The sequence below is a fragment of the Entelurus aequoreus genome, linkage group LG05 (assembly GCF_033978785.1).
Source record: "Entelurus aequoreus isolate RoL-2023_Sb linkage group LG05, RoL_Eaeq_v1.1, whole genome shotgun sequence".
Classification (NCBI taxonomy): domain Eukaryota; kingdom Metazoa; phylum Chordata; class Actinopteri; order Syngnathiformes; family Syngnathidae; genus Entelurus; species Entelurus aequoreus.
The window spans coordinates 33,043,635-33,058,272 of NC_084735.1; the positions used below are offsets into that span (position 1 = coordinate 33,043,635).

Genomic DNA, 14,638 nt, shown 5'->3' on the forward strand with positions numbered 1-14,638 from the left:
AAACTAGTGTGCATTATTAAACAAAACAAAAAAACATTTAATAAAGTTCGACTAAAACTAGTGCACGTGTACAATCTGTGAACAAATGAAATTGAAAGAGCATTATTCAAATATTTCGCAATAAAATGTGCAAGCACAGCACTCTGTGTTCAAGAGTGGGACAATGACACAAACAAAGCAGTGTTACTGGGGTCAATGTGCAGGTGTCGTGTCACAAAAACACACTGATGTCCAGCAGACTGATTGATTTTTTTTAATGATGTGACCATGGCACTTGTATTGATCGGTCTATGGTTTCATTTACTTGGTTGAAACCAGTGATGGGCAAGCTACTTGGAACATGTAGCCAGCTAAGTTACAAGTTATTCTCAGTTAAATGTAGATAAGCGACGGGGGAAGTTATCCCGGAGAATTGTAGTAAGCTACACGGCAAAAGTAGCTTGCTACATCAAAGCTACATTTAACTGCATTTCTATCTATGGTCCCACATGTATAACATCAATGTTAATGTACGTTTGTAACTGAGAGTGTACAAATGGATCCAATAAGGGTCCATACTATTAACTATCTGTCATTTAGCTGGGGACACACTACAACTACTTCTAGGGGTCCCCACTCTTTGTATTTATTTAGTTTGCCTTTTCTTTGGCCCACCCCTATAATGTTATTACTTTTCTTTAGCTACAGTAAAAAAACAGCATACATCTATATCTTGACAAAAAAAAATGACTAGTGTGTTGTGTGGGAACAGTTGGTAAAGGTTATGTCCATTAAAACTTTTCATGAACTCAACTCACTTTAATGTGTGTTTCTAAATTTGTGTTGGACGTCTTAGATGAAGAGAGCAGTTATGACATTGGTTTACAGCGTAAACAACTAAAAACTTAAGGTTTTGGGCATTTTTCTCTCTAAACGCTACATTTGTCTAAATATGGTCAAGCACACGCATTATTGTGGGTTTCCTGCACGTCATCTTCATCACTAAAGGAAAAATTTAATATGCGGGAGAGAATTCCTCCGCCATTTTCGAATGTTTTTATTTATTTATTTGAGTGGTCAGCTTAAAGTGTCCCTCTGTCATTGACTTTCTCGTCGTCATTTGTGACGATTATAATCTTGCTTCCTGGATTCGATGACCCGCCTTATGTTGGCTCTGATTGGACAGTCTATAATGTTTCGCCCAAACTTTAGCCAATTGTGACTCATCATACGAACACCAACCAATCATCATGGATTTTCTCCGTTTGTATGGATGGGTTGGAATTGGGGGTTGAATCACCAACAATTATTCCTGGGCGCGGCCACCGCTGCTGCCCACTGCTCCCCTCACCTCCCAGGGGGTGAACAAGGGGATGGGTGAAATGCAGAGGACAAATTTCACCACACTTAGTGTGTGTGTGTGTGTCAATCATTGGTACTTTAACTTTAACTCATTCATCCAGGACATTGTATTTTCTCCATATTTTGGGCGGGGGCCTGGATTCGCATTTATTTTTCTCTTTGTAGCTTGTAGCTTTGATGTACTCTACCTATACACGGGTCTAAAAGTATTGCAAAGCTACAGAAAAAGCTACTCGTTAAAAAAGTAGCTAAGCTACCGCCAAGCTACTGGAAAATGTAGTTAAGCTACGTATCTGAGCTACATGTAGCTTCTTACTGCCCATCACTGGTTGAAACTTAGGTTGTGATATTTTGGTCAAATATAGCACTATTGGTCAGTTTTGTATTAAGTCCCCATATGCCTGCATGAGTAATAAAAAGTGAATTATGCTCAACATTTTGAGCATAATTACACACCACTTGATCTGAAGAATGTCTTCAAACATGCAACATACACTAAAAAAGACACACCGTGAAGGTATGATCTTGCCAAAATACCATCTGTTGGACCAAAAGAATCTGGGATTAAAAATATAAAGTCAAGCTAATACCTTAAAAAAGTCAGATCAGTGATGGCTTACAAAAGTCTGGACAGTTTTGCACTAAATGTTGACTTTCGTTAATAAAAGACACACACATCGTTTTTTGTATCACCTTGCCTTTTTATATATACTGTATGTAAAAAAAAACATTGAGTTGGTTGTCTACATCACAGACAAGAATCATCAATATTGTGTTTGGAACCATTTTAATAAAATGAACCCCACAGAAGCCCGTCCCCGCAAACTCCTCTATACACATGATATTTTACATTGTTCGTGTTCAGTCTTTGTACAGTTTACATCATTATCAAAGTAGTATCAATAGCTTTAAAATACATAGAATGCTCTTTTAATCGTCATATTGATTGTACATACAGTATCACTTACGTTAAATAGCTTTTTATCGATATATTTTGCCCCTATTTGATGATATCCTGTAGTGGTCTCAGACTGTGAGAGGGGGTTTAACTACCAACTGTTTCGTCTGCAAGATTTGAGATTATGAGGTACAGTCAGCGAGGCTCTGTAATCCCTAATTAGAAGAATTCCACCGATGGAGTAACAACAAGATTATAAAGGAGCACTTCAACCAAGTCAATGGTTGAATTTACAAGAGTTTGGCAGTATGAACCACAACCTGTTGGCAGTGATGGGCTATGCTTGTTTAGAATATAAATGATTCTCTACAATATAATTCAATGCAATATTGATTTGAGCCTTATTTTGATTTTTTTGACATGATTTTGTCCATCTAATATTGGTATTACTGGAGAAATACTATTTTTCATGCAAAAATTACACATGTCTTGGCCAAATTATAGTGATTAAAAAAAAAAAATGTCAGCTGTAAATGACACATGAAAGTGACAAAAGACTGCAAGGCCTTGTGTTGTGGTATTGTTTTTAAAAATAGAACACCGTTTTGGCAATTAAACATAGTATGTCCACAAATATTCTTCCTATGGTGCAAAATAAAATAGAATACCAGGCAGGTATTTGATTTTAATACAGTTCAATTCAAACTTACATGCTAAAATAAAGGCTCAGAAAGTATTTGCAGCGATTTGCAGTTTCTGACTATTTAAAAAATTCTACAAGAAACTACTGTTAGTAGTTGTAAGCTATTGTCATTAATGCTGCAACGATTAATCGATTAAACCAAATAATTTGATTAGAAAAGGGCTTTGATTTTATTCTGTATCTTGGATTCATCGTTTAATGAGTTTAACTCAGTAAAATGGATAATATTTGGACCACTTAGTGTTCCTGGAAGTTTAAATACGCGAATTAATGCACACATGATAAAAGTGGAATTTTAAATGTTGATAAATGTGCACTTATAAGGAAAAAAAGAGTAGAGGTTACACCGGGCAGAACATTGGTTGTTTATTTCAACTGTTTTCCCTAAAATATGCAATGAGTGCATTAAGATTAGTTGATTAATCCAACAAACTACTCAAAAGATTACTAGATTACTAAAATAATCGATAACTGCAGCCATAATTGTCATCAAAATGATCAAAAAGTTAAAAAATGCATTCTTGAATTTTTTCTGAGTTTCACTTTTTAATTGAACAACCGAAATAAATAAACTATTTAAAGATATTCTAATTTATGCACCTGAACATTTAGATTTGTTAAAAATGTTTGTTAGACATTTGTTTGAAATGGTGCAAAGGATTGAGTTTCCTATACAGTATTAACGAATATAAAACAATTTAAAGCGGTAAGCAGCATTGAGCGCACAGCTAATTCAGAAAGTGACCAATGCATTGCTTCAGGCTGCCATCTTCATCTTCAGTTATTAACGTTTACATTTTTTGGTGACTCCTCAGACTGACTGTTTGTCAAAGTTTGACACCACGCCATGCCCACATGCTGTGGTGTAGGCTAAAATACTTCGTAATTTGTCATTCTTCATCTGTCTAGTATCTGTGATTTTAATTTAGGCTCATTCGTTTTAAGTCCCCAAGAGGATGATCGAGTTTGTCAGAATCCGATCCCTGGATTTGGGGCCAAAATGCCTGATTTCCTGTTGATCTGTTCTGTAGATCCATTTTTTTGGTCAAACTGGTGGCAGGGGCTAATTTAAAAAACATAATTTATATTTTATTAACACAACTGCTTCCAGTCTTTTGACATTTTCTTTTATTTCCCTCTAACACATACACATTCCCTTTTAATACAAATGGAGCCAGTTTAGGCTTAACTGTAATAGTAATCTTCAAGAGCCCTGTCACAAATATGATGCTACCAGTGTGAACCATATTTTTCCTTCATACCCTGTATACACATAACCAGGAAACCCACGGAGTTTTGTCATTGTAGTTACTGAAGCTTTAGGCATCATTGTGTACAGATGTGTGTTGTCATCTATAGACAAGTCCTGAATTACTGTATTTATCCCAAAAAAGTCCTTCTTTTTTATAACATGCAACAGGTCATAAAAACACTCTAAAAATATTCTGTTGAAAATTGTAAAACATATTTTGGTCCAGTAGCTCTCAAGTGGTTTGGACTAAAATGAGACTTTTTTGTCGTCTCTACAGTTTACAAATGCTCTTTAAAGTGGGCCGACGCTTGCTGTCAGACTGTTATTTTTTGGCAATGAGTCTGACATCAGCAAAACCAACAGAAGTTGTAGAAAAAGTAACAGGTGGGTTAGTGTGAACGGAGCAGAGTTAAAAGAAGGAGCACTATTTACACCATCTGGGGACCGACTCCACATCCAAATATAAAAAACAACATACACACACACACACACACACACACACACACACACACACACACACACACACACACACACACACACACACACACACACACACACACACACACACACACACACACACACACACACACACACAGCGCATGTTCGACGTATTGTTTTTTTTTAGCCCAGATAAGCATTTAGCTGCTCTGAAGAGTTGAAATCACCTCCGCTCGTGTTTGCGTTCAAAATACACAGCAGGTCTAAATCAATACATTTTCATTTTAAAGTCCTGCTTTGTTTGTAGATTTATATACAAGCCACTATATTGTTGCGTCACTTTTTTGGCCCTACAAGTCAAACTTGCTGACAAAGTGGTTTAAATGTTACCTCGCCCCTTAAAAAAATAATTTCCAGATAAACAGTAAGGCAAACTAGTTTACTGATATCAATATTCATGTGTTGACTTTTTTGTGTGTGTAGTTCCACAACCCATTTTAAGATTACCTGTGTGAAACAGCTACAATCAAAAAAGAGGCACTTTAAAAAAGAGTATATTGTAAATATCTAGGCTATGAAGAAGTAATCCTTATACTGTATGTATACTGTGTATTTTATATGCCGCCGTAATGTACTGTATCAAACTATATTTGTGTAAACTGGCGTGAATGAGGAAAAACAAACTGTTTGTATATGATAGCGATTAAAAGTGTTTACACTCCCACTGTTGTTTTTTTTTTTATCAAACTCATTTTGTTTTGTTTTATACACATTTTATTGTAATTGTAATCTTTTTATGATGTGTGACATGTATCATGCCAATAGGTCAGACTAAACAGTCCCTGCAGAAGAATGCTATGCAAATGTGCCAATTGGTATGCAGTGTTGGCTACCAGGATGATTACATGAATGCATGTAGCATAATAAAAAGAGCATATCAAGAAGAAATCAGTGTGAACGTTAAATTCTCTATTTTATAAACCTCGTTAAGTTGTGCAGAAAATCATAGTAACGGCTCAAATTGCAAGTTGAACTGTATCTCGGAAGTCAAATAAAGTTGTCGTTGTTCGTTATGTCACAGCCAAAGTGGTGCATGAAAAACATTTAAAACTCATTAAGCAGCATAATTGTCTTAAGTGTTTTGTATCAGTCTTTTGATTAATAATACAGAAAATGGATGGATGATGTTGACAAAAACAAAGTCTTACATTAAGACTCTATACACCAAATGGACACGTGTCATTACTGAGTTGTCACATTTGCTTAGCTGCCGATCATAATGGTATCAATTTGGGAGGAGTTATGTCACAACTGAAGCAAAAGTGTGACACTTTACTGACTTTATGGCTTTACTTGATTGTCAGATTGTCGTACTGTAACACACGCCATCTTTTCATCTCTAGTTAGCTGATCGGACGTCAGTTTCATTTCAAATGAGGCAGAAAACAGCATTTTTCTTACCGTGTGTGTGTGTGTGTGTGTGTGTGTGTGTGTGTGTGTGAGTGTGCAAGTGTGTGTTTGGCACATGTTTGGCAGAGAGAAAATGGCAAACAAGATGAGGATGAGGTTTCCCAGGAATCCAGTGTTGGGACTCAGTTGTGTTGTGGCAACAGTTGGGCTGCTGAGCGTAGACCCGTCCAATGCAGATATGAGCACAAATCAACAATCTGGAGGAAAACAATCAAACACAAGCAATAATTTAATGTGGAGACAACACCTTCTCTTGTTTTGACCCTATAATACTTTTATGTGTATTCCCTGTCCAATAATATTTTGTTAGGGAGGTTGGAGTCAGGGGGCAGGCTCACAGACAGGCCATTAAAGAGTTGGCCAACACAGCAGAGAGGACGAGCCATTGGTTGTGGTTGAGGAGGAGTGACACCAGCTGGGCTGCTAAGGCTAACACCTAATGGGATGCACACACCCAGGGATTGATCACCCTGGGGTGGGCCCTTCCTCGGCAGAGGGTGTCTTGTGGTTTGAGACTTTTATTGATTGAGACTTTTATTAGTAGGTTGCACAGTGAAGTACATATTCCGTACAATTGACCACTAAATGGTAACACCCGAATAAGTTTTTCAACTTGTTTAAGTCGGGGTCCACTTAAATTGATTCATGATACAGATATATACTATCATATATACTATCATCATAATACAGTCATCACACAAGATAATCACAATGAATTATTTACATTATTTACAATCAGGGGTGTGGAGGGGGGTGGGGGGGCGGGGGTTAGGATATGGACATCAAGTAGTGGACATAGAGAGAGAGAGAGAGAGAGAGAGAGAGAGAGAGAGAGAGAGAGAGAGAGAGAGAGAGAGAGAGAGAGAGAGAGATCAGAAGGCATAAGAAAAAGTATCTGCATTTGATTGTTTACATTTGATTGTTAGCAATCCGGGGAGGGTGTTAGTTTAGGGTTGTAGCTGCCTGGAGGTGAACTTTTATTGCGGTTTTGAAGGAGGATAGAGATGCCCTTTCTTTTATACCTGTTGGGAGCGCATTCCACATTGATGTGGCATAGAAAGAGAATGAGTTAAGACCTTTGTTAGTTCAGAATTTGGGTTTAACGTGGTTAGTGGAGCTCCCCCTGGTGTTGTGGTTATGGCGGTCATTTACATTAAGGAAGTAGTTTGACATGTACTTCGGTATCTGGGAGGTGTAGCGGATTTTATAGACTAGGCTCAGTGCTAGTTGTTTAACTCTGTCCTCCACCTTGAGCCAGCCCACTTTAGAGAAGTGGGTAGGAGTGAGGTGGGATCTGGGGTGGAGGTCTAGCAGTAACCTGACTAGCTTGTTCTGAGATGTTTGGAGTTTAGATTTGAGGGTTTTGGAGGTGCTAGGGTACCAGAAGGTGCATGCGTAATCGAAAAAGGGTTGAACGACAGTTCCCGCCAGAATCCTCAAGGTGCTTTTGTTGACCAGAGAGGAGATTCTGTAGAGAAATCTTGTTCGTTGGTTAACCTTTTTGATTACCTTGGTTGCCATTTTATCACAGGAAAGGTTAGCCTCTAGAATGGAACCTAGGTAGGTGACATCATCTTTCCTGGTGATAACAATGTCACCCACTTTTATGGTGAAGTCATTGACTTTCTTGAGTTTGATGTGGGACCCAAACAGGATGAATTCTGTTTTACCCAAGTGTATGGATAGCTTGTTGTCAGCGAGCCAGGTGCAAGTTCTACAGAGCTCAGCACTGAGGATTTTCTCCACCTGTGACTTGTCCTTGCCGGATACCAGCAAGGCAGAGTCATCCGCCAACAAAAACAATTCACAGTCGCATGCCGATGACATGTCGTTTATGTATATTAGGAACAGTAAAGGTCCCAATATACTGCCTTGGGGGACTCCACAGCTCACCGAGAGGGGTCGGGGGGACACGGTGCCGTTCACCTCTACCACCTACTCCCTCCCCTCCAAGTAAGATTGCATCCAGCTCCATGAGTTTTTGTTAAATCCGATTGCTCTGAGCTTATCCAACAGTATAGCGTGGTTAACGGTGTCAAAGGCCTTCTGAAGGTCCAGCATGACCATGCCGCAGTATTTGCCCGCGTCCACCTCATGTTTGATGTGGTCGGTCAGATAGAGAAGGCATGTGTCAGTGGAGTGGTTAGTTCTGAAGCCGGATTGGAATTTGTACATGAGTTTATTAGTGGCAAGGTAACTATCGACCTGTTCATAAACAATTTTTTCCATTACTTTCGAAATGGAACTGAGAATAGGAACAGGTCGGTAGTTGCCAGGTTCCGATTTGCTTCCTTTTTTAAAGAGGGGAGTTACTCTTGCAATCTTAAAATCTTTTGGTACTTGGCCTTGTGTAATTGATAGGTTTATTATGTGCGTGATGATTGGGGCAATGATGGAGGCAGAGTCCCTGAGGAATCTGGAGGGAATATTATCAAGGCCGGTGGCCTTGTTAGGCCTCATCAGCTGTGACCATTTCTAATTTCAAATCATCGTTGGATACTCCTAGCTTTCTGTAGAAGGCTTTAATGTGTTCTACACCAAAGTGACCAGAGTGGTGGGACAGCTTGTTGACAAGGGTTGCGGGTATGCTGATGAAAAAGATGTTAAGTCTGCTAGCTACCTCCATTTTGTCTGTAATGAGGGAGTCACCCTCCTTGATGCTGATGTTGGTGAGTCTTGTTTTAAGTTTCTGGCTGCAACCAGGAAGCTGGTTGTTGAGAATTGTCCAGAGCTCACGTGGCTTATTTGTGTTTTCCTCTATTTTGTCGTTAATGTAATTTTTTTTTAAGGATTTAGTCAGGTTGGTTGACTTATTTCTTAATTTATTGCATTGCCTTTTGAGAGTTGAAAAGAGTAATTTGAGGTTGATATTATTGGGTTGTTTATCTACTTCTGTTTTACATTTTTGGTATTCAGAGTATTTCCTGCCTCTGTCTTTTATGGCAGCTAATAGGTCCGGATTCATCCATGGTTCCGAGCGGGCTTTGATCCTGACTGTTTTCACGGGAGCCATGTCATTTAGTATCTTTAGGAACGCCGTTTTGAAGCGATCCCAAGCAACATCGACCAGGTTGCTCGCGAGCACAGGGGACCAGTCCCACTCATCTAATTTTAAATTGAAATTGTCATTGGAGTATTTTTTGAGGGATCTGGATTGGGCTGTTATGTGGCCATTGGCTTTAGGTTTAGCTATTTTGCGGGTGCAGAAGGTTAGATAGTGGTCGCTAAGACCACAGATCATGACCCCACTATTTTTTATTTTAGGCCGGTCTGAAGTGAGAATGAGATCTATGGTTGATTGGGTGGAATCACACACCCTTGTAGGTAGCGCTATTAGCTGGGAAAGACCGTGCAGACTACAAAACTTGCTGAAGGATCTGAAGACAGGCGCATCTTTGCGTTGAATATCTGTGTTCAGATCCCCAGTTATAATTTTCTCCACGTTGTCTGTCCCCGCCAAGCATTCTTCCAAAACCCCATAGAAATCACTCTGATTAGGGGGTCTATAAACAGTCCCTATTAGTACCGGCTTAGCGTTTTTAAATTAGATTTCCGCCCACACAGATTCCAGGTCATTGTGGTTAAGATCAGTGCGAGTTATGTATTTAATATCTTGGTGAATATACATACAAACGCCCCCACCGTGTTTATTCCTGTCCTTTCTGATAACCGAAAAGTTTTCTATTTCTATCTGTGAGTCAGAAATACTTTGATCAAATTTGGTTTCAGAGAAACACAAGATTTTTACCTTCGTGTTGAGGAACATTTCTCTGATTTGGTCGAGTTTGGCTCCAGAGAGGCTGTTCACATTAAGGTGGATGATGTGTAGTCCACTGGAACCAAAAAGGGCATCAGAGTCCGCTGTGTTGTGGTACTGACCAGAAAAGTTGTTGGTTATTATTGCTGGTGAAGTTGAAGAAGAGAAGGGAGAGAGAGGAGAGAGAGAGAGAGGCATCTTCCTCCAGGTGAAGGGGGAGGGAGGGGGAGGGGGAGGGGCGGAGTTGGAGAGGGGGAGAGGGGGAGAGGGGGAGAGGGGGATGCCAGGTAGGGTTGCTGTGGGCGGATTTCCTTTTGGCGGGCTTTTTTGAAGACAAAGAGAACAACGAAAATGTTTTTGTAAAGGCGCCTCTAAATCCAGTGTATGCCGCGTCCTCGACCGTCATGGACCGGGGAGAGGCCGCGTGGACCCCCGCCATCTCGTGCAGTTCCCCGCCATCACCGATGGCTGGGTCGCCGTCCACCGCCGCCGCGTCGTTCACCGCCGCTGAGTCGCTGCCTTCTCTGATGACTGGGTCGTCCTCCAACGCCGCCGCCGAGCCTCCGACCGTGTCGATGAACGGGGCGAAGTCCTCCGCCGAGCCGCCGACCGCTGGAGCACAGGTGAGCTTGAGCTGAGATGAGCCGGTAGCTGAGTTAGCTTCGATGGCGACGCTAGCAGTAGCATTGCTAGTCTTCGCCAGTCGGGACAACATTAACCGTGTTGTTACAGGTCCAGGGTTGAGTTCAGTGTCTCCTGATAGTAGAAGTAATAGTAGTATTATTGACTTTCTGTCTATCCTTCCAGTCAGGGGCATGTTCACTTTGCCTCGATGTGCAGTCAAGCACGATGCTAACACGTTAGCTCCAAAACCAAGGTGCTTCGCCGATGTATTGTCGTGGAGATAAAAGTCACTGTGTATGTCCATTTCGCGTTCTTGACTCTCATTTTCAAGAGGGTGAAGTATCCGAGGAGGTTTAAAATATAAATCCGTGATCCACAGTACAAAAAGGAGGAAGTGTGGGATAATCCGAGCAGTTGTTTGAATTCCCGATCGGGAGCGAAAGAGGGTGCGACCGCTCATCTCGGCGTCCTACTGCTACTGGTAAGCCGGGCCGAAACACCCCGTGACGCTGGGGCACACAACTGAAGATGTGTCCCAATGGTGGAAAAGCCTTCCAGCAGTGTCACTTAGCCTCATTTAGGTATGCGGTCAGGTGCAAGTGTGGCTCAGGGAGGAGGACGCCCCTGCCATGCAGAGTCCCCAGGGATTGTACCAACTAGTCCTTTCAACAAATTCTGTTATGTGGCCTACAAAGAGGTCAGTAAAGTTTATTTCCTTTAAAACATTGAATCAGTGGCTGTTTGTGTACTGTAGACATCACATGATGCATGATATATTTTTAAATGGATTTTTACGGATACAAACCTGAAGCACAATTGCGCACGTATTTGGCAATCACAGATGAGAAAACACCTGAGCATTGCAATAATCAGCTTGCAACGGCTGTGTGTGTCCCAAAGTGATCCACTGGGACGAAATGACCCTCTCTTTAATAAAGCTCATAAAGCATTAGTTTGTACCTCAGGAGGCACTTATGGATAAAAGTGCTCATACATCAACTTGACTCAGGCTCCATAAGAGGCAAATGATGGTGACTCAGGCTCCATAAGAGGCAAATGATGGTGACTCAGGCTTCATAAGAGGCAAATGATGGTGCGAAACACTAAAAAAACAGGCTTAGGTAAGCTGTGATTCAGAAATGCAGGCATCCATCATTATTACCGTCTTGAACACGCAACAACAAGTCAACTGAATCTCTACTAGGTTCAATATAAGGACTTCTTATTGAATATATTTGCTGTTTCCACAAAACCTAAATCTTGGTACAGCTATTAAGTAGAGCTCTAGTTTGACTAGATTTAGGACTAGAGCTGCCTGAAAAAGGCTTTATCAGTTATTGCTCAAAGACAGGATAGGACAGCTCTAGTCCGAAATCTAGATTCAGGATTTAGCTGTAGTCTTAAATCTAATCAAATTTAGGTCTAATTAGACTAGATTTAGGATTTTGCTGTAGTCTTAAATCTAGTCAAATTACAGGTCTAATCTGAATAGATTTAGGACTAGAGCTGTCCAATATACTTCGAGCATGCTTCATCAGTTCATGCTCAAAGACGGGATAGGACAGCCCTAAGCTTAAATCTAGTAAAATTTAGGGCCAATTTGACTATATTTAGGATTTAACACTAGTCTTGATATTACCGGTAGTCAAATTAGAGGTCTAATCTGACAAAATTTAGGACTACAGCTGTCCGATATAGCCCGAGCAGGCTTCATCAGCTAATGTTCAAAGATGGGATAGGACAGCTTTAGTCTTAAATATAGTGCAATTAGAGAACTAATTTGACTATTGATTTAGGATTTAACCCTAGTCTTAAACAAGGCAAATTAGACATCTAATTTGACTAGAGATAGGTAGGACATCTATAGTTGTAAGCCTAGTAGTAGTAAGTCATCAACCAGGGTTGATGAGAAGTGAAATGTCTTCTAAAACAGCATTTATTAGTTATAATTCTAGTCGAACTAGAGCTGTCCTATCTAGTCCTTGGACATTAACTGATGAAGGCTGCTTGGCTGGGAAGTGCAACATCTTAGAGTTAGAGAGTTAGAGTTAGAGTTTGAGTTTATTTCGAACATGCAAGCATACAACATGATACATCACAATTTCCAGTTTCTCTTTTCAACATGTTCGAAAAGGAGTAGGAAGAAGCAGAGCTTATTTAATCCTACCCCTTTTCTTTACATAACAGTTGCTAAAACTTTTGTTCACTTCCTGTTCTCAATTTATTCACAATAACTCCATAGGTAATCACAATAAAAATAAATAAATAAATAATAGTAAGAATTTAATAATAATAATTGGTGAAGTAAGTCATATTTCATGTGTTGAGATGGATGAATTAAATTGAGAATGTTTGTCATGGTTCTTCTTCTTTGTACTTTGTAAACACTTTGAGTTTGAAGAGTTTCTTGAAGTGGATCATATTAGTACATTGTTTGATTGCTTTGCTTAATCCATTCCATAATTTAATTCCACATATTGATATACTGAAGGTCTTAAGTGTTGTACGTGCGTACAAATGTTTTAAATTAAATTTTTCTCTAAGATTATATTTCTACGGAGCCCCTAAAGGGACATGGGATTTTTTAATTTTTTTTTAGACATGTATCTCGTGGCCACGAGAAAGTATCTCGTGGCCACGAGAAACTTTCTCGTGGCCACGACAAACTTTTTATTAAAAAAAAAATATATATTATTATTATTTTTTTTTTTTTTTTAAAGTTTCTCGTGGCCACGAGAAAGCATTGGATGCGTGCTGATGGTTTGGTGTGTGTTAAAATGGCAGTTTAGGAGTTAATATGGCTGTATTTCCAATTAGGACTTTCCCCCATGTGTGTTGTGGCAAAATGTGAATGCTTGATTAGTAGGTGTGAGACAAACACTTTATCTTCCTGGTTATTGTAACGCTACATGTTTGACATTATTTAAGACAGTTTTCCTCTTCTGTGGCTGTGGGGGGTGGGCGTGGCTTGCGGACCTGCAGCGAAGCGGAGTGTGTCAGTTAGTCCGATGTTGATGTGATCAAACTTCTTTCTTGCTTGGAAGATACACACACAATTGTAACTGTTTTTTCTTCCTGCAAATAATAAATATGTACAACGTGTTTGGATGTATTCATTTATGTAAAATTGTCATTAAATGTAATATTGCCTGACAAAAAGTGATTCGACGTACGTAATATTTTGATATTTACACATCGCATATTTACACACGCGCATCTGACTAGAATACCCTTATGTGCATTACATATATCAACATCAACTACCTACTGTACTGTTTACTTGTTGAAATACCCTTTTTAGAGCAAATATCTACCCATATAATTTATATGTGTATATATATAATATATAAATATATATATGTATGTATATATATATATATATATATATATATATATATATATATATATATATATATATATATATATATATATATATATATATATATATATATATATATATATATATATATATATATATATATATATATATATATATATATATATATATATATATATGTCTAAAAAAAAATAAAATTCCCATGTCCCTTTAGGGGCTCCGTATATTTCTCCTCTTTTGTTGAGAAGAATTGTTGTATATTCTTGGGTAGCAGGTTATAGTTAGCTTTGTGCATAATTTTAGCTGTTTGCAAATTCACTATGTCGTGGAATTTCAGTATCTTTGATTCAATAAATAAAGGATTTGTATGTTCTCTATATCCAACATTATGTATTATTCTAACTGATCTTTTTTGTAACACCGTTAATGAATGAAGTGTACTTTTGTAATTATTTCCCCATATTTCTACACAGTAGCTCAGATATGGTAACACTAGTGAGCAGTAGAGAATATGAAGTGATTTTTGGTCTAGAACATGTTTTGCTTTATTCATTATTGACGTGTTTCTTGCTACTTTATGTTGTATATTTTTTACGTGAGATTTCCAGTTCAATTTATCATCAATCATTATACCTAGAAATTTGGTTTCATTTACTCTTTCAATTTCTATTCCGTCTATTTGTATTTGTGTTTGACTTTCTCTACTACTGTTACCAAATAGCATTATTTTAGTTTTGCTGAGATTCAACGATAATCTATTTTTGTCAAACCATCTTTTTAATTTGTTAATTTCTTCTGTTATTATTTGTATTATCTCC

At 38.8% G+C, this 14,638-nt stretch overlaps 1 protein-coding gene across 1 annotated transcript in view; it reads right to left on the bottom strand.

The window, feature by feature from the left end:
• Window positions 1–2,035: 2,035 nt before the first annotated feature.
• Window positions 2,036–14,638, bottom strand: part of LOC133650521 (insulin receptor substrate 1-B-like) — a 29,750-nt gene continuing 17,147 nt past the window's right edge. The window contains exon 3 of the mRNA XM_062047850.1: window positions 2,036–6,299. Coding sequence (XP_061903834.1) covers window positions 6,292–6,299 — 8 coding nt within the window. The 3' untranslated portion in view covers window positions 2,036–6,291. The remainder of the gene's footprint in view (window positions 6,300–14,638) is intronic.